We start from the raw sequence: 20,439 nt of genomic DNA on the forward strand, positions 1-20,439 counted from the left end.
CCCGTCATTTTGCTTACACCCAGCCACGATCCCTACTTTATCCCCTCACCTTTTTTAGACATTTCAGCCAACATGTTATGGGCGACACCACTAGAGCACGCCCGCGCATGCAGAGGATGTCCTCGCCGATGAAACGGACAAGCTGGCCAACGGCGGCAGCCAGCACACATGGCTGCACGCACACAATAGTGGCAGCCAGCCCTGCCAGCACGCGGTAGCGGCTCCACGCGTTTGCGACTACACGAAGTAGCGGCCAGCCCGGCCAGCACACAATGGCGGCTCCACGCGTTTGCGACTGCACGCAGCGGCGGTCAGCCTGGCCAGCACGCGGCGGTGGCTCCACGCGTTTGTGGCTGCACACACGCACGCAGCGGCGACCAGCATGCGCATGCACAGCCAACGTGAACGAGGAGGCTGCATGCGCGCACTGTTAGGCTAATAAGCAGCGGAGTTGGATGCGTTGGGTTCATGGCAGGTCGAGTGTGTGCGTGTGTGTGGAGTGCACGGGCATGTCCGTGGACTCATACACCATGTGCGTATGTGTAGGGGCAGGCCATTGGCGAGCGGTGCGGGGTGATCGCGTGTGATCTGTTGGAAGCCCGCCGTGAGCCGCGCGCGTCGAAGTGCGTCGTGGGCACGAGCGACGCGGGTGGATCCCGGGCGCGAGGGGCGAGGGAGCATGGGTACATGCCCAGTGGTTGGCTCGAGGTATAAAACTCATGTGGTGATCGTTGTAATGAGGCGGTGGTGTGCTCGAGTTCGAGCTTGAGTAGAGTGACCGTTCGTGTGGCTGTGGCATTCGTGCGCCTGAAAATCTCCTGTCCACCACGTCTTCTTCTTCCTTCTTCCTCCTGGGTTCGTGTCATAGAGAGAGGGAGCACAAGGTAGAGTGGAGCTAGGGCTAGCTAGGGTTTAGGGTTTGCAACAACATTTGGCATCAAAGCCTCGTTGCGAGGGGAGTTCGCCGGCGATGTTGCTCGTGTCGTACGCCGGTGGAGCCGCCAACTCGCTGTCGTAGACGGTGCCGATGCTCACTGGTGTTAACTACACCACATGGGCGATCAACGTTAAGGCCAACCTCGACGCGGCTGGGCTGTCGGAGGCGGTGGTGCTGCCAGAGGACGCGGCGGTGGCGGTGATCGGCAAGAAGGACAAGCCAACGCGGGCTTGCCTGCTTGGGGCGCTCGCGGAGGACCTCCTGCAGGTGGCGTCCAAGAAGATGGTGGCAGAGGTGTGGAGTATCCTCAAGGCGAGGTTCGTCTGCGCGGATCGAGTCCGAGCGGTGTGGCTAGGCACGCTCCACAGTGAATTCGAGCTGTTGCGCATGGCGGAGGCCGACAGGTTGGACTCGTTCTTGGGCAAGCTCAGTGGCATGGCAGCGCGGTTCACGGGGCTCAGATCGATGCTGGAGGACGCCGTGATGGTGAAGAAACTACTCGACTCCGTGTCGGACCGCGTGTACGCAGCGGTGGCCGGGATCGAGCAGTTTTGCGATGTGTCGACAGTGGCCTTCGAGGAGGCCCTCGGTCGGCTAAATGCATTCAACGAGCGGCTGCGACGACATGGACAGGCGGGCGGCGAGCGGGTTGATGTCCAGCTCATGTTCACGGCGGCGCAGTGGCGGGCACGGGACCGGCAGTAGGGCGGCACTCGGTACGACAACGACGGGCGAAGCGTGGCGTCGGGCAACGACGGCAACAGGCGCGGCCATGCTACAAGTGCGGCGAGTGCGACCACTTCAAGCGGGAGTGCCCCAGCTGCGGAGCACACGTTGTTGGCGGACGGCGGCATCGAGGACGACGGCCTCCTCTGAGCCGCCGCTTAGGGGGTGAAGTGTTGGGCTAATAAGCCGCAGCGCCGTGTCGGATGCGACCAGCGCATGTATGGGCGGCTACCGGATGAGTTGGATGTGTTGGGTCCGTGGTGGGTCGACTATGTGTGTGCGTGTGGAGTGCACTGTCAAGCTGCCGCCGCACTCGTACCCTCTCTCTCTTTCTCTTGCTCTCGATGAACTCACAAGAGATAGTGGTTTTTGCGCAGCACACAGCTGATGCTGCTTTTTCTGTTTTTCTTCTCCTCTTATTCAGCTCGTCCTAACCAGCCCAGCCGATGCGCACACCACAACCCCGTTCGTGTTGAATGTGCCATCCCACGTTCGCGGAGTGGGCGTGCTCACCGCGGCCAACACCTACATCTAGTCATGTTCGGTGCGCACAGATCACGCACTCGATGTCTTATGCATGCAGAAAGCAAAATCCGGGCCGGGGAAGCCGGTCCAGCTACGGGTTGGGTTAGGGTTTAACTAACGAATGCCTCCCTAAACCCTGAACCCCTACTGAATTAGAACAAAACCAATTTCTTCTCGAAGCTCCTGGAACTTGGCGCGCCCTAGCGCCTTTGTCAGAATGTCAGCGAGCTGCCCGTTGGTGCCGATGAACTCTACCTCGACACGCCCTTCTTCGACGCACTCGCGCAAGAAATGGAACCTTGTGTCAATGTGTTTGCTGTGGTCGTGGAAGATAGGGTTCTTGCTAAGGGAGATCGCTGCTTTGTTGTCGATCTTCCGTCTGACCTGCTCGGCCTCTGCGTTCTTCATGTCTCCGAGCAGCCGCGCGAGCCACATGCCCTGGCAGGCCACCATCGGTGGCGATGTACTCTGCTTCGCAGGTGGACAAGGCCACCACTCGCTGCTTGTGTGATTGCCAGCTGATCAGATTCCGGCCGAGGAAGAAGAGGACGCCGATCGTGCTCTTGGGGTGTCGACGTCGCCCGCCATGTCGCTGTCGCTGAAGCCCACCAGAGTTGCCTCGGCTGCCCCTCTGGCGTAGAAGCAGCCGTAGTGCTGCGTCCCGGCTACATACCTAATGATTTGTTTGACGGCGGCGAGGTGCTCCGTCGTCGGGGCCTCCATGAACCGGCTCACGTAGCCGACAGAGTACGCTATGTCTGGGCGCGTGTGCACCAAGTAGCGCAGTGCACCAACGACGCTCCGATATGCCGTCTCGTCCGTGGCTGGTGCATAGCTCACCCTGCTAAGCTTGAAGCATGCTTCCATGGGGGTATGGGTTGGATTTCACCCCACCAGGCCGGCCTTCTCGATGATCTTGCCGGCGTACGCCGCCTGGTTGAGGGAGATGTCGTTCGCCGTCTGCTTTACCTCGATGCCAAGGTAGAAGCTTAATAAGCCCAGGTCGCTCATGCGAAATTGCTTCTGCATCTCCTCCTTGAACCTGCTGATCTCATCATCGTTGTTCCCCGTGATGATGAGGTCGTCCACGTACATGCCGACGAGCAGGCGTGCTGTTCCGTTCCCGCATCCATAGACTGCATGCTCCGATGGGCTCCTGGTGAACCCGAGTCCGAGGAGGCAGCGGTCCAGCTTGGCGTTCCACGCCCGCGGATCTTGTCACAGTCCGTACAGAGCTTTGTCTAGACGGAGCACCTTGTGTTCTTCCCCATCGATGGCGTAGCTCGGTGGCTGCGTCACGTACACTTCCTGCTTCAGATCGCCGTTGAGGAAGGCACTCTTTCACGTCCATGTGGTGGAGATGCCAGCCCTCGTGCACGGCGAGAGCGACTAGCAGGCGAACGGATTTGACGCGCGCCACACGAGCGAACACCTCCTCAAAGTCAACGCCCTGCTTCTGGACGAACCCCTTGGCCACCAAGCGCGCCTTGTGCTTCTGAACGTTGCCGCTGGCGTCGCGCTTGAGCTTGTACACCCACTGGAGCCCAATGGCCTTGTGGCCCGCAGGCAGCTCAGTGAGCCGCCAGGTTTTGTTAGCGATGATCGATGCCATCTCCTCGTCCATGGCGCGGCGCCACGCTCCTTCCTCCTCTGCTTCTCTAAAGGTCTTGGGTTCGTCGATCTCGCCAAGGTAGAGCTCGTCCTCGTGACCCAGCATGACATTGATGAGGACATCAATACCATTGTTACACCCACAGCCCCTACTGTTACATATACTGGACCAATTACTAGAGCTCGCGCACGCCAATTAAATTACCAGGTACATTCGTTTCTTGGTAATGATTCTAATGTGCATGAGATTATGATGCTGCCTAAATTGGATACATTTGTTTTGCTTACAAATGAAGGGCCTAGCTTGGAGAAGGATGAACATTGGAGCAAGAACACGCATGGAGTTGATGGCATGCACAAGGGGATCAAGAACGGAGTTACAAGTGATGATTTCAGGACTTTGAAGCCGCCATAAGGAGTGCATGAAGCCTTGCACGAAATATACAAGATGCCACTTCATAATACTCGTCCATAGGCTATTCTAGGTGCTGCGTCACCTTATTAATGGGCCAGGCCCATGTAATTTCGAAATACTTAAGTATAGGCTATTTTTAGAGTCCGTATGTGTGGGGAAACAAGAGTTAGGGTTGGTTTCGGACCCCACCCTCAAGGGCCACGAAATTCTCCCCTCTTCCTCCATATATACAGCCCTTAGGGCGTCGTTTAGACTTTGGGTTTTGTTTAGATTAAAAGTTCGCCATAGCTGCAACTTCTCGTACTTCGTTTGTGTCCAACGACCAGACCAAGACGTCACAGAACCCCACCTTGATCAATAAAGCTTTCATCTTATATTCGCAATATCCAGATTGCAATCTCAGTTTCTTGCTTGTTCTTCATTTGCTTGCAGGAAACAGACCCTCGTGGTCAGGTTGATCGTGCTCCGGCGTGGTCAATAACCCTCGGAAGTTGGTTTAGCCATTGCTAAGGTGCGACGTCTCGCACGTTCGTAGTCGGATCATCAAGGTCGACTCCCACAGAAAACGATAGCCACCATCTCATCGAAACATCGGGACACCTTTGCCTCTATCAAGTGGTATCAGATTTCCAGGTTGCTCGGTGAGATTTTACAGTTTTTGGTAGATTAGATCGAGTCTGTTCTTCATACCTACAGTCCACGAAAAAGCCACAAAAAAATTAGGGTTAGTTCATCATATCCAAACCAATCTGAGCCTTTGCATAATCTTTTTAGGGTTTTTGCTTTGTTGAATTTGCGGTTGCATCGTCGTGTCAAGTTGCTGGTCTTAGAGTCTAGTCTTTTAGAGTTTCGAGTTCTGGTCATAAGTTGTCACGCCGCCGCCGCACCATCGCCCATCTACCACTTTTGCTTATCCGCCACCGCTCTGAATCCATATCCATATACCACCACCAATCCGCTATCATATACCACCACCACTGCCATATACCACAACCATATATCCACCACCAATCCGAGTTCTTCTCATATTAGGTTTGTTTTGAGATCAATCTCAATTCCGATTCGTGTTTCCTTGCCTGCGTAAGTCTGGAGACCCCCGGGCAGTTTTTAGGCCAAAATTTTCACGGGCAAATTTTTTTCCCTATCCTATTTTAGGTTTTTCTGAGTCTTTTGAGCCACGTGCCATCATAGTGATTTTTTGTCGCACTTTTTCGTCGTCGCTGCCCTGATTTCCGAAAAAAAGTGAATTTTTTTTTCGTGCCATCCTACCAGTTTGACGAGGGAAGAGTTTTGAGACACTCGCCATTATAGTGATTTTTCGCAAAAAAAAGAGGAGCGCAAAAAAAAGAGCGCAAAAAAAGAGCGCAAAAAAAGCGAAAAAAGTTCCAGAGTGTGCTTTTCCCTTATTTACGTGCAGCACCGTGATTTTGTTAGTGTTCTAGGCTCGCGTCTCTAGCACGGTCTAGCCTAGGACCAGCATAGTACCGTCGTTGTGCGTTTATTGAACTTTGCATCTCTGAATTGATTATTGCTGACCCTTTTTGCTACCATACTATAAGCCTTCCCAGCTCCACATACATCTACGTCGTGCGTTTGACTCTCCCTGGCAATCGCTCTATCCAAGCTTTTGAGAGTTTTGGCTACAACGGTTGCCGATCACCGCCTGCTGCTGGGTAAGAACTGGTAAGAATTTAAGATTTGCTTGACAGATTTGTGACACCCGCCACCACCATCACTTGTTAGTAGTCTATAGGATCATATTCTTGTGTGTTTCTATTGCTGCTAACCATGGCAGGATCACAAGCCGGCGAGACTGACTGGGAGAACATGACGAATAAGGAGTTGCATGATAAATTTCAGCAAATGATGAATGGACAGGTGCAAGATGTGCTAAACAGATTTGAAGACGCCATGGAGAAGATAGATGACATGGAGAAGACGTTCGAAACAAAGCTCGATAATAGGTTTAATGAATTGCTCGCGCGTCTTCCACCACCACCACCGGCTGCATCTAACGCACCTCTACAACAACAACAACAACGACTACCTACACATCGTGAAATAGCCCTCCGCCGAGCGAGCCGTCTCCCTCTTGCACCTGGCCAAACTGTTGGTGCTGCTGTTCATACTTCTGTGGTTGCTGCTGCTGATGCGGAGGAGGATGATTTTGCCGGAGATTACGAGGATGAGGTTGATCAAACTCAGAACTACGTTCCACCACCAGCACAGCAACCACCAGGTCGTCCACATGCAAATAATGGCAATGGTAGGGCTCACCCTCAGGTACGAGATCATGACCATCTCCCTAAACTAAAATTGAATATTCCACCATTTGAGGGTAGATATGTTCCTGATATATATCTTACATGGGAGTTAGAAACTGAACAACGATTTACATGTTTACAATATCCCGAGGAGAGACGTGTTCCTGCTGCTGTTTGTGCATTCACTAGTTTTGCATGTGTTTGGTGGTCTGAGCATTGTAGATTATATCCTATTCCTGCTACTTGGGCTACTTTGAAAACTGCTATGCGTACTCGTTGGGTTCCAGCATATTATCAACGTGAATTACTTCAAAAATTGCAGCGCTTAAGACAGGGAAAAAATTCTGTAGAAGAGTATTATCAGGAATTACAAACTGGCATGATTAGATGTGGTATTGTTGAGGAGAATGAAGCTATGCTTGCAAGTTTTATGGGTGGATTAAATAGAGAGATTCAGACGATTCTAGAGTATAAGGACTATACTAATATCACTCGTTTATTCCATCTTGCTTGTAAAGCTGAACGTGAAGTGCAGGATGGACAGGCATTGGCGCGGACTAACTTTTCTGCAGGTCGACCTTCATCATGGACACCACGTGCATCATCTACTTCCACACGTTCTGCTACACCGGCGCCTCCGTCGGCTGCCACCTCCAACCGTGATACAATAAAGCAGGCACAATCACCACTATCTGCCAAGAGCACACCTTCTGGGCCTGCAAAGAGCTCTTCTTCATCCATGGCATCCACAGGGCAAACACATGATATTATTTGTCGACGTTGCAAGGGTGGAGGTCATTATGCGAGAGAATGCCCATCTAAACGTGTGATGATTGTTAGTGAGGATGGTGGGTATGAGTCCGCTAGTGACTATGATGAGGAGACTTTGGATCTTATTACACGTGACGAACACGGTGGAGACGATTCTGATCATGAGACGCAATACATGGCTCCTGAAGATGCTGACAGGTATGAATGTTTAGTTGCTCAACGTGTTTTGAGTGTGCAGGTTACACAAGCTGAGCAAAATCAGAGGCATAATTTGTTCCATACAAAGGGAGTTGTGAAGGAACGTTCTGTTCGCATGATCATAGATGGAGGGAGTTGCAACAACTTGGCTAGCATGGAGATGGTGGAGAAGCTATCTCTCATCACAAGACCACATCCTCATCCTTACTACATCCAATGGTACAACAACAGCGGCAAGGTTAAGGTAACACGTACTGTTCGTGTGCATTTTAGTATCTCTACATATGCTGATTATGTTGATTGTGATGTGGTACCTATGCAAGCATGTTCCTTATTAGTTGGTAGACCATGGAAATTTGATAAAAATTCTATTCATCATGGTAGAGACAATCAGTATACTCTTGTTCATAAGGATAAGAATATTACTTTGCTTCCTATGACTCCTAAGTCCATTTTGAAAGATGATATTAATAAAGCTAATAAAGCAAAACAGGAGAAAAATAAGAGTGAAAATCAGATTGTGGCAAAAGAATTTGAGCAACAAATGCAGTCTAATAATAATAAACAATCTAGTGTTGCTTCTGAAATTAAATTGAAAAGCGCATGTTTACTTGCCACCAAATCTGATATTGATGATCTAGATTTTAGCAAATCTGTTTGCTATGCTTTTGTGTGCAAAGAGGCATTATTTTCATTCGAGGACGTGCCTTCCTCTTTGCCTCCTGCTGTCACTAACATTTTGCAGGAGTTCGTTGACGTCTTTCCACAAGACGTGCCACCGGGATTACCACCTATTCGAGGGACTGAGCATCAAATTGACTTAATTCCCGGTGCATCATTACCCAACCGTGCACCATACCGTACCAATCCAGAGGAGACGAAGGAGATTATGCGTCAAGTACAAGAACTGCCCGACAAAGGTTATATACGTGAATCCCTTAGTCCTTGTGCTGTTCCTATCATTTTAGTGCCGAAAAAGGATGGTACGTCGCATATGTGTGTTGATTGTAGAGGCATTAATAACATTACTATTCGTTATCGCCATCCTATTCCTAGGCTAGATGATATGCTTGATGAATTGAGTGGCTCTACAATATTCTCCAAAATTGATTTGCGTAGTGGATACCATCAAATTCGTATGAAATTGGGAAATGAATGGAAAACAGCATTTAAAACTAAGTTTGGATTATATGAGTGGTTAGTCATGCCTTTTGGGTTAACTAATGCACCTAATACTTTCATGAGGTTAATGAACGAAGTTTTACGTGCTTTCATTGGACGATTTGTGGTAGTTTACTTTGATGACATATTGATTTATAGCAAATCTTTGGAGGAACATTTGGAACATTTACGTGTTGTTTTTATTGCTCTACGTGATGCACGTTTGTTTGGTAACCTTGGAAAGTGCACCTTTTGCACCGACCGAGTATCTTTTCTTGGCTATGTTGTTACTCCACAGGGAATTGAAGTTGATAAAGCCAAGATTGAAGCTATTGAGAGTTGGCCGCAGCCCAAAACGGTCACACAAGTGAGGAGTTTCCTTGGCCTCGCTGGTTTCTATAGGCGTTTTGTGAGAGATTTCAGCACCATTGCTGCACCTCTCAACGAGCTTACAAAGAAGGATGTGCCTTTTGTTTGGGGTACCGCACAGGAAGAAGCCTTCATGGTATTGAAAGATAAGTTGACACATGCTCCTTTACTCCAACTTCCTAATTTCAATAAGACTTTTGAGCTTGAATGTGATGCTAGTGGAATTGGATTAGGAGGTGTGTTATTACAAGATGGCAAACCTGTTGCATACTTTTTTGAAAAATTGAGTGGGCCTAGTCTGAACTATTCTACTTATGATAAAGAATTATATGCTCTTGTTCGGACCTTAGAAACATGGCAACATTATTTATGGCCCAAGGAATTTGTTATACATTCTGATCATGAATCTTTGAAACACATTAAAAGTCAAGCAAAACTGAACCGTAGACATGCTAAATGGGTTGAATTCATTGAGACTTTCCCTTATGTCATTAAACACAAGAAGGGTAAAGAAAATGTTATTACTGATGCATTGTCTCGTCGTTATACTATGCTTTCACAACTTGACTTTAAAATATTTGGTTTGGAGACCATCAAAGATCAATATGTTCATGATGCTGAATTTAAAGATGTATTGCAGAATTGTAAGGAAGGGAGAACTTGGAACAAGTTCGTTCTCAACGATGGCTTTGTGTTTCGTGCTAACAAGCTATGCATTCCAGCTAGCTCCGTTCGTCTTTTGTTGTTGCAGGAGGCGCATGGAGGAGGATTAATGGGACACTTTGGCATCAAGAAGACGAAGCATATACTTGCTACACATTTCTTTTGGCCAAAGATGAGACGGGATGTTGAGCGTTTTGTTGCTCACTGCACTACATGTCAAAGAGCTAAGTCATGACTAAATCCTCATGGTTTATATATGCCTTTGCCTGTACCTAGTGTTCCTTGGGAGGATATATCTATGGATTTTGTTTTAGGTTTACCTCGAACAAAGAAGGGGAGGGATAGCATATTTGTTGTCGTGGATAGGTTCTCGAAAATGGCACACTTTATACCATGTCATAAAAGCGATGATGCTGTTAATGTTGCTGATTTATTCTTTCGTGAAATTATTCGCTTGCATGGTGTGCCAAATACTATTGTTTCAGATCATGATACTAAATTTCTTAGCCACTTTTGGAGATGTTTATGGGCTAAGTTGGGGACTAAGCTGCTTTTTAGTACTACTTGTCACCCCCAAACTGATGGACAAACTGAAGTAGTCAATAGAACATTGTCTACTATGCTTAGGGCTGTTTTGAAGAATAACAAGAAAATGTGGGAAGAATGCTTGCCTCATATTGAATTTGCTTATAATCGTTCATTGCATTCTACTACTAAGATGTGCCCTTTTGAAATTGTGTATGGTTTCCTACCTCGTGCGCCTATTGATTTGTTGCCTCTTCCATCTTCGGAGAAGGTTAATTTTGATGCTAAAGAACGTTCTGAATTGATTTTAAAAATGCATGAGTTAACTAAGGAAAACATTGAGCGTATGAATGCTAAATATAAACTTGCTGGAGATAAGGGTAGAAAACATATTGTGTTTCCACCTGGAGATCTTGTTTGGTTACATTTGCGTAAAGATAGATTTCCTAATTTGCGCAAATCAAAGCTAATGCCACGTGCTGATGGTCCTTTTAAGGTGTTAGAGAAAATAAATGATAATGCATATAAACTTGAGCTACCTGCAGATTTCGGGGTTAGTCCCACTTTTAACATTGCAGATTTGAAGCCTTATTTGGGTGAGGAAGATGATCTTCCGTGGAGGACGACTTCATTTCAAGAAGGGGAGGATGATGAGGACATCAATACCATTGCTACACCCACAGCCCCTACTGTTACATATACTGGACCAATTACTAGAGCTCGCGCACGCCAATTAAATTACCAGGTACTTTCGTTTCTTGGTAATGATTCTAATGTGCATGAGATTATGATGCTGCCTAAATTGGATACATTTGTTTTGCTTACAAATGAAGGGCCTAGCTTGGAGAAGGATGAACATTGGAGCAAGAACACGCATGGAGTTGATGGCATACACAAGGGGGTCAAGAACGGAGTTACAAGTCATGATTTCAGGACTTTGAAGCCGCCATAAGGAGTGCATGAAGACTTGGACGAAATATAAAAGATGCCACTTCATAATATTCGTCCATAGGCTATTCTAGGTGCTGCGTCACCTTATTAATGGGCCATGCCCATGTAATTTCGAAATACTTAAGTATAGGCTATTTTTAGAGTCCGTATGTGTGGGGAAACAAGAGTTAGGGTTGGTTTCGGATCCCACCCTCAAGGGCCACGAAATTCCCCCCTCTTCCTCCATATATACAACCCTTAGGGCGTCGTTTAGACTTTGGGTTTTGTTTAGATTAAAAGTTCGCCATAGCTGCAACTTCTCGTACTTTGTTTGTGTCCAACGACCAGACCAAGACGTCACAGAACCCCACCTTGATCAATAAAGCTTTCATCTTATATTCGCAATATCCAGATTGCAATCTCAGTTTCTTGCTTGTTCTTCGTTTGCTTGCAGGAAACAGACCCTCGTGGTCAGGTTGATCGTGCTCCGGCGTGGTCAATAACCCTCGGAAGTTGGTTTAGCGATTGCTAAGGCGCGACGTCTCGCACGTTCGTAGTCGGATCGTCAAGGTCGACTCCCACAGAAAACGATAGCCACCATCTCATCGAAACATCGGGACACCTTTGCCTCTATCAGACATAGTCCTCGTACTGCCGGTTCGGCTGCACAATTCCGTCGCGGGCGCGAGTCGTCATGCGATGCTGTTGGTGTTGTGGCTCTTCGTAGCACTCTTCAGCGTCGCCGGCGGGCTCGGCCGCGGCGACTGGACTTGTAGGGGTGGCGCACTGCGGGCCGGGGGAGCCCGCGCCGCCTGTGCTCCCCTCCTATGGCGCCTTGGAGTCTACGGCGGCGTTCTTCTTCAGTGGCGCTACGGCATCATCTGGTTCTGTGCTCTCTAGAGGACGCATCATCGTGCGCGTCACGGTGTAGGAGAAAGTGTCGACGGTGAACTCCACACCCGCTGGTGCCACCTCGTTCGCCTCCCAATCCCACCGTGCGCCCTCGTCGAAGATCACGTCGCGAGAGACATGCACACGATTGCAGGCTGGGTCATAGACGCGGTACGCCGCCGTCCCCTGTTCGTACCCGAGGAAGATCATCGCCGTGCTCCGATCATCCAACTTCGCCGCATGGGGTTTCACCACCTTGACATGGGCGACACAGCCGAACACACGTAAGTGGCTCACATCGGGCTTATGACCGTGCCATACCTCGTCGGGTGTTCTGCCGTCGACGCTCTTCGTCGGTGATCTGTTGAGGAGATAAACGGCGACGGTGATCACCTCCCCCCAGAAACACGTCGGAACCCCCTTCGCCTTCATCAAGGTCCTCGCGGCGGCGACGATCGTCTGATTGTGCCGCTCCACCACCCCATTTTGTTGTGGTGAGTAGGGCGCCGTCAGCTGGCGCCCCATGCCCTCCTCGGCACAGAACGTGGTGAACGTCGCGGACATGAACTCTCCTCCTCGGTCCGTGCGGAGAAGAGGCAGCTTCCGCCCAGTTTCCACCTCAACTCCGGCCTTGAAGTGCTTGATCGCTGTCGCGGCTTCGTCTTTTGTGGTGAGGAGCGTGAGCCACATGTAGCGGCTCAGATCGTCGACGAGGAGGAGGAAGTAGCGTTTTCCCCCGGCCGTGGCCGGTGCTATCGAGCCGCATAGGTCGCCGTGGACGAGGTCCAGCAGTCCATCTGCTCGCCCCTTCGCCGCCTGCGGGAACGGAGCCCTCCTTTGCTTCCCCGCCAAGCAGCTGTCACAAAGCTGCTGGGCATGCTCGATCACTGGCAGACCCCGCACCATGTCGTGCCGTGAGAGCATGCGGAGCGCGTCGAAGTTGAGATGCCCGAAGCGTTCGTGCCATCTCCAGGCTTGCTCCCCGGCATGCGCGGTGAGGCAGACCGGCTGGGTGGCATCGAGGGTGACCACGTACAGGCGGTTCCGGGCGCGCTCTGCACGGATAAGGAGCCGCTGCTGCTGGTCGCGCAGGTGCAGGACGCCATGCTCGATGAGGACCTGGCAGCCGTTTTCGTCGAGCTGGCCGAGACTGATGATGTTGTTGCGGAGGCGGGGTATGTAATACACATCAGTCAGGGCTCGATGCTCACCATTGCTGCACGCAAAGATGATCGTGCCGCGTCCTTGGATCTCCACGACGGATCCATCCCCGAACTTGACCGTGCCCGCGATGCCGGTGTCGAGCTCGGAGAACACGCCCTTGACGCCGATCATGTGGTTGCTGGCTCCGGTGTCGAGGAACCAGACATCGTCGGCTTGGGCCTCCCTGGAGAGGAAGACCTGATCATCGACCAGCTTCACGTCCGTGGGTGCGCCCATAGCCCGCCCATTCGTCGGGGCGTTGCCTTGCGCCGCCTGAACCGCGTCCGGCTGCTGCACCGTGGCCATCAGCAGTGTGGGTCCCCGCTCGTGGAGGGTGCGGGCCCTCGCCAGCAGAAGCCCCGCGTCGTCGTCGTCAATCCTGGCAAGGTTCACCCTCGGTTGGAGCTGTGGTTGGGCCGTCGGTGGCTGCGCGGGCGCTGGCTGGCCCTATCCCTTTCGCTCCCGTCGTGGTTCCTTGCAGTCCCTGGAGAAATGCCCATGCTTGTTACAGTTGTAGCATTTCACCTTCGTCATGTCGCGCCCCGGGCGCTGTCCACCGCCGCCGCCCTGCGGCTTGCCCTGACGCTGACCGCCGCCAGATGAGCTTTGTCCCTGCTCCAGGTGGCCCTTTCGGGCATTCCACTCCTGTTCTGTGAGCAGGAGCTGCCCGCCGTGGCCTTTCGCGTCGACGCCGTAGCGTTCTTCGGTGGAGCGGAGGCGGCCGATGAGCTCCTCCACCGTCAGGTTCCTGAGGTCGAGGAGGGTCTCGATGGCGCAGGCGATCTGCGTGTACCGGGCCGGCACGACGCGCAGGAACTTCTGCACCACACGCACCTCCTCCACGTTGTCGCCCAACGACCGAAGATTGTTTGACGAGGGTGGTGATGCGCATGGCGAAGCCGTCCAGGGTTTCTCCGTCCCTGAATGTGATCTGCTCGAAATCAGACCAGAGACGCTGCGCCGTGGCCTCTCGGACGCGGGTCACGCCCATCCACATCGTGCGCACAGCCTCCCAGGCCTCCTAGGCTGAGTTCTTGACGGCGAGAACGCCGTGCATCTCCGAGGGCACAGCCCAGATCAACGCGGCGACACTACAAGAAATATGTCAACTTATGACCTTCTGTCAGTGACCCTCGAAGAATTGGTCATAAATCTATGACCATTTTAGACCAATTGGTCAAAAGCTGTTCAGGGGGCTCCAAACCCTGAACCATTGCGACCATTTTGGTCAGAAAGGTCGTAATTTCCTTACACGAAATGGTCACAAAGCAAACAGTGCTAGTCCGTTGCCTTATTTCTAGCTAATCATGACCAATATAGATGGTCGTAGCCTTGTAGATTGTGGTGGGTTGTGATGACTAGGCGCCATCTCATCAGTTTTGCCTATGTGTCATGTCCATGTGGCAGTTTTTGCCCTAGGTTGTGAAGCAACCTATATTTCTATCATTCCCAAAATTCCCAAAAAAATCTCATAAATTCTTTGGGTCATATCTTCATCAAATATGTAAAAATCCCTCCTTGCCTAGTTCAAAACTAATTCAATAATATTCATTTTCCTATTATGTTCACAACAACACTTTATGAAGGAAGTGCTACTTATATATTCTTGATTGCCCTAGGAATTTTTGGGCACTCTTTCCTATCCAAATCGTTACCGCATGACAAAATTCAGCTCCATTTGCCTAGCAAATCTTCCTCGGAAAATTTCCAAAGTTTTTGTCCACCTAAAAGCATTGTGAAGGAAGTACCTTTTTTATATCTCTAAATGACATGAAATCTATACAGTTCCTTCATATGCCCAAATTATCACCCTCATCCAAATTGCAGCTCAGTCAAATCATCTATGTGAGCCCAGGTTCAATTTATATTTTATGGCCAAATTGGCACGTTGCAAAGCAAGTATTATATAGACCCCTCCTATTACCCTCAAACTTTTCGGGCACTCTTTCGTACCCAAATTATTGCCACATGATAATATTTAGCTCAATTTTCCTAGTAAATCTTTCTCGGAAAATTTCCAAAGTTTCTACCTCGAGAGAAGCTTTGTGAAGTAAGTACTAGCTAGGCTTACCCAAATTATCTGAAAATTTACCAGCGCATGACCATACATAAGTAACTTACCTACACCAATTTTGAGCTCATTTCATTCATGCAATCTCTCTCACCAGTTTTCCCAAGTTTTTGTCCATAGAAGAGCATTGTGAAGGAAGTACCACTTTGGCATGTCCAAAGGGTATCCATTTTCTACAGTGCTTTCCTATGCCCAAATAACCATCCTCCACCAAATTCCAGCTCAATCCATTCATTATTTTGAGCCCAGCTTCAACATTCATATTTTTGTCCAGCGTGGTACTTTGCAAAGCAAGTACCACCTAGGATCCTCCTTTTGATCTAAAAATTTGTGAAGACATTCTCCTTAGTAGATGATCATCCTCAGCCAAAACTCACGCCCATTGGCCATGTGCATTTTCCGTACCGCTAATCAAACACTTGGCTGCTTATTCATGTTTGAGCATCGATCGGTCTCCTCGTGAGAATCTTATGTTGTGATTTTCTTCCTAGCACCTACCTGGGGAGTGCCCAACCCACTAGACATGCCTAGGCCACCCAGAACTGATGGAAACGCCACGGTCACGCGGTGACCACGCGGCGGGCATGCGACCTTACGCGCTCTAGAGTTGGGGCCCTCGGCCACCGTCCAAACCTCGATGTCTCTCCATCAAACCATGTATTTCTAATTAAATATATACTTATTTACCTAGAAATGGATTTTGAAAAAAAATAAAGAGCAAACTATGACGCAGCTGCAGTTCAAATTTGACCCGCTTCCAACTGAATCGACGGGAATTTGTCTTTTTCACCAGAGGTGGATCAAAAAATTTGACACCCAACCGTTTTGTCAATTGTGCATTAAATATGGCCTAGTATTTTAGAAAATTGATTTGTTCCAATTTTGCAACAAATATATGGTAGGCCTTTCACAAAAAAAACTCATTTCAGGCACTCGGAAAATGGAAAATGGTTTTTTCGTCCAAAGAAAATGAAAACTTCCTTAGGCAACATTGTTTGCCATTCCAATATGCACCCTTGTGCACAATAGGAGATCATTTGAACAAACTATGCCATGAATATGGGCATAGGATTGGTCATTTGGCTTGAAAGTCATGAATCTTCACGCATGATAGCTTATTTCTGATAACACTTTTTTAAAAGAATTGCCATATTACAAGTTTATTATTTTTAATGGTAACTTGGTCATATATAATGACACAATGCGAAGGTTTTCTAATTTTTTGATTTTTTTGAATTTTTTATGCCCGTTTCAAAATGCGGTCAAAACGGCGGGAATGACCGTTCCTAGCTAGTGGTTGAATCTTGGAATTTTTTTGGTGTTTCTATGATTAAATAGATACTTATGTACCTAGAAATGATTTTTAGAAAAAATAAAGAGCAAACTACAAGGCAGCTACAGTTCAAATTTGACCCACTTCCAGCTGAATCGGCGGAAGTTTGCCTTTTTCATCAGAGGTGGATCAAAACTTTTGACACCCAACCATTTGGTCAATTGTGCATTAAATATGTCCTAGTATTTTATAAAATTGATTTGGTCCAATTTTGCAACAATTATTTGTGAGGTCCTTCACAAAAAACCCTCCTTTTGGGCACTCGAAAAAATGGAAAATGGTTTTTTCGTTCAAAGAAAATGAAAACTTACTTAGGCAACATTATTTGTCATTCCAATATGCACCCTTGTGCACAATAGGAGATCATTTTTTGAATTTTTCATGTGAAAAAGTAGAAAAAAAGAATGCTCAGGGATTCTTTTTTGAAACATAAATTGTCTTTTTGATGAGAGGTGAATCAAAAGCATTTTACATTTTAAGATTTGGTCAATTGTACATAAAATGTTGTCTTATAGTTTTGGAAAATGGTGTGGTGCCATCTTGAAAGAAATATTTGGTAGATTCTTCACAAAAAAAGAATTTTTTCACTCCGAAAATAGAAAATGATTTTTCCCCTAAAAACTCATTTCTCATAACACTTTTAAAAGATATTTGTCTTATTCCAATTCCAAGTTTGTTAGTTTTCCTAAAAAACTAGGTCACATTTGCTGACACAATGAGAATGTTTTTATTTTTTTGAATTCTCATATCATAAAACTATTTATATGATTCAACATCTTATTTTTAATTGATTAAGACCAATTTAGATGGTCATAACGTGTACTGGGCTCTGATTGGTCCATGAGCATGTCACACGAATCGTGGCTTCAGCGCCGTCGGATGCTCCTCTCCAGATCCAGATCCGACGGCAGCCCTTTCTCCCTCACCCCCCTCTTTGTCTGAAAAAAAGGAAACTCCCTCCCGCACGCGAACCCTAGCGTCAGCTCCCTCTCCAGATCCAGATCCGCCACCCCTCTCCCTCTCCCCTCGCCGCCTCGCCTCCCCTCTCCCTCTCCCCTCGCCGCCGCACCGCCCATCGCCTCCCGCACCCCCCCCGCCCGACCTTCTCCCCCCTCCCTCCCCTCCCCTCCGCTCCCGTGTCCCCATCCCGTCGAAACCCTAAGCGGCGGCAGCCGCCATGGTGAAGAGACGCACGGGGCAGCGCGTCAGGCTCTACGTCCGGGGCACCATCCTCGGCTTCAAGAGGTGAGCAACCCCGTTCTTGGCCATGCTCTCGCCGGATCTGGCGATTCATTTCATGGTGAGATTGGGCGGCGCGCTGATGGAGATGTGGGGGTTGATCTGCAGGTCGAAGTCGAACCAATACGAGAGCACATCGCTGGTGCAGGTCGAGGGGGTGAACACCAAGGAGGACGTGGCGTGGTACGGTGTCGCCGCGACGGAAGAAGCCTCCTCCGCTCTTCTCTGCTCGCCGGTACGGACTCCCCCCAACCCCTTCCTCCCGCCCTGGCCGGCCGGCCGAGGTTCCGATCGGATCCCCTCTCGCGCTTCAGGGAGACGGCGCGAGAAGCTCTTCGATCAAGCTTAGCTGTCAAGGATTGATTTATGGATGATTCCTTTGGGAACCTTGTTTAAGTTACAGTCTTGACACAGTAGCTCTTACTCTACCTGTGTGGCAATCATATTGTGTTTGAATGTAGCATAGTATCTGATTATGGTGTTTTTTTAGGTATTTATCTTCAGAAAAGGGATGTGTACAGTATTAGTATTTCCAGGAATCTGATTATGACACCCTGCTATCATGCCCCCCTAAAACACATGAATTTGTTTTACCTTTCCCCCTTCATGGTTACTGGTTTTGTACTTAAGGACACACATGCGTTAGTCGTTAGTATTCACATTTTATTTCTTTTTGCAGGATAGGTAGTATTCACTTTGCTGTTCTGCTTTATACCTGTGGTTAGTCTACTTACTGTTTCTGGAATTGAGGGCACACTTGTGTTGTGTGGTGGTATTTTACTTTTCTGTTTGGTTTTATACCTTTCCATGGTGTATATATGAATGTCCTGAAATCAAATAACCTTCATAGGATAGGAAACTGGTAGTTTAGCTCATATAGATGATCTTATAGTGAACAGCTTCAGTTGTTTGATGCATGTTGCTGCCGTTTATCGCTGCATCTATGTTCATTCAGTATTAGTAGCTCCTTGGATCTGTGCCCATGCATTGTATGCTCTTCTTTCCATATATGCACTGCATTTCTATATGTCAAAGAGCTTACCCTCTGCTGTCATGTTTCCATGGCGCGTGCAAACTATGCAGTGTTGCTGTGGCTCCTGGTGGCGGTGAGCGTGAAGCTGGGGCGGCGCCACATCGCCCACAACGCGGTGGAGCTGATGGAGAGGCGTCTGGCCAAGGACGACTTCCCCGAGTACTACGACGGCAAGACGGGGCGGTACATCGGGAAGCAGTCGCGCAAGTTCCAGACGTGGTTGGTGGCGGGCTACCTGGTGGCCAACATGCTCCTGGACGACCCCTCCAACCTCCGCGCCGTCTCCCTGGAGGACGACGGCCACACCCGAGCAGCATCTAAAGTTAGCATCTGCTGCACTATCGCTGATGATGTTTGTTTAAGGCTGTTGCTTTGCTCTGTGTGATTTTACTCTAGCATGTGTGTTGCATTTTGTCCTGCGCCTTGAGAATGACTAGGATTTATGTTATAGAATTCCAAGTGTAGTCGCAATATATAACATGCCTAAAGTATATGGACTTGTGCAGTGTGTCCATCGAGAGTAGATAGACTATTTCTTTCATAATTCATCTATATATGTTGCTCTTATATGCAAGTACCGATCGAGTACGGACGTGGTACTAGTAGCGACACTGTGCCCGCAATCAATGCACGCTTTCCATCATGTTTGGTCGTTGGTTGTTCGATCGGTGACTTGGTTTACTTCTTCTGTATTACTCCGGTTATACTAGATAGGAAGCTATTCACTTATTTATTTTTACAGGAAGCTAACTTGTTCATGCGAATAGATAGGCATTGGCATCATACATGGCGTGACTTCGTTCCTTATCAAATGAACGAAACATGATTCAGTTTCAGAAACTCGACTCAACATATCAGCAGGAACAGTACAGCGTTTCCAAAGTATCCCCCCAGTTTTTGGGTCAATAGTGGAGTAGGAGTAGGAGTAGCCCACGCTAGCGGTGTTCACGTAGCATTTCTTACCTTTTTATCAAATTTGCATCACATATTTGTTATATATATCAGAATGATTAAGAATCTTAATATTTGACTGTTTTCAGTCATCTTGCAGTTTCTGGGACGAGCTGGAGCACGAATTGCTTTGGCTGTTCGGCAACTCTGAGTGACCACGGTACAGGACGGGTGCCATGGCGGCAGGTACTTGTGTGGTGAGAAGCAACCTCCGGTTGATCATCAGGAAAGGCAGCAAGCATGAGTATTAGTATTTCTGTGACGCTGATGCTCATTGTTGTTGTTGCCCTTTTTAGCTGAAACCCACAAATACAGTTAGAATTTGCCTTGAGATATCTATGTGTCAGTGTCAATACAACTTCTTCAAGGGAATTATCAGGGCCTAACTTATGTGGATGTAGATGCATATTACTACTACTCAATAACCTTCATCTAGTCACCGTTACTGTATGATTAATTCAGAACTAGGATTTTGTTTAAGTAGCTACTGAATCTGCTTGCTTGGTTATGGCAGACATACATGTCTTACAAATTCGTTATTCTTGTTTGAAGCTGAGCTAGGCTACTGCAGTTCCAGCAAAAAACAGGGGAGCCGCTCGTTTTGTTCTTCACTAATAAATTCT

At 48.5% G+C, this 20,439-nt stretch overlaps 1 protein-coding gene across 1 annotated transcript; it reads left to right on the forward strand.

Annotated features, from left to right (window-relative positions):
• Positions 1–17,770: 17,770 nt before the first annotated feature.
• LOC123038251 (uncharacterized) lies at positions 17,771–19,272 on the forward strand. The gene is made up of 4 exons (XM_044462126.1): positions 17,771–17,838; positions 17,941–18,067; positions 18,512–18,516; positions 18,788–19,272. The coding sequence occupies exons 1-4, from the start codon at positions 17,771–17,773 to the stop codon at positions 19,248–19,250; spliced, it is 663 nt and encodes a 220-aa protein (XP_044318061.1). The 3' UTR covers positions 19,251–19,272.
• The last annotated feature ends 1,167 nt before the right edge of the window (positions 19,273–20,439 follow it).

The sequence above is a fragment of the Triticum aestivum genome, chromosome 2A (assembly GCF_018294505.1).
Source record: "Triticum aestivum cultivar Chinese Spring chromosome 2A, IWGSC CS RefSeq v2.1, whole genome shotgun sequence".
Classification (NCBI taxonomy): Eukaryota; Viridiplantae; Streptophyta; class Magnoliopsida; order Poales; family Poaceae; genus Triticum; species Triticum aestivum.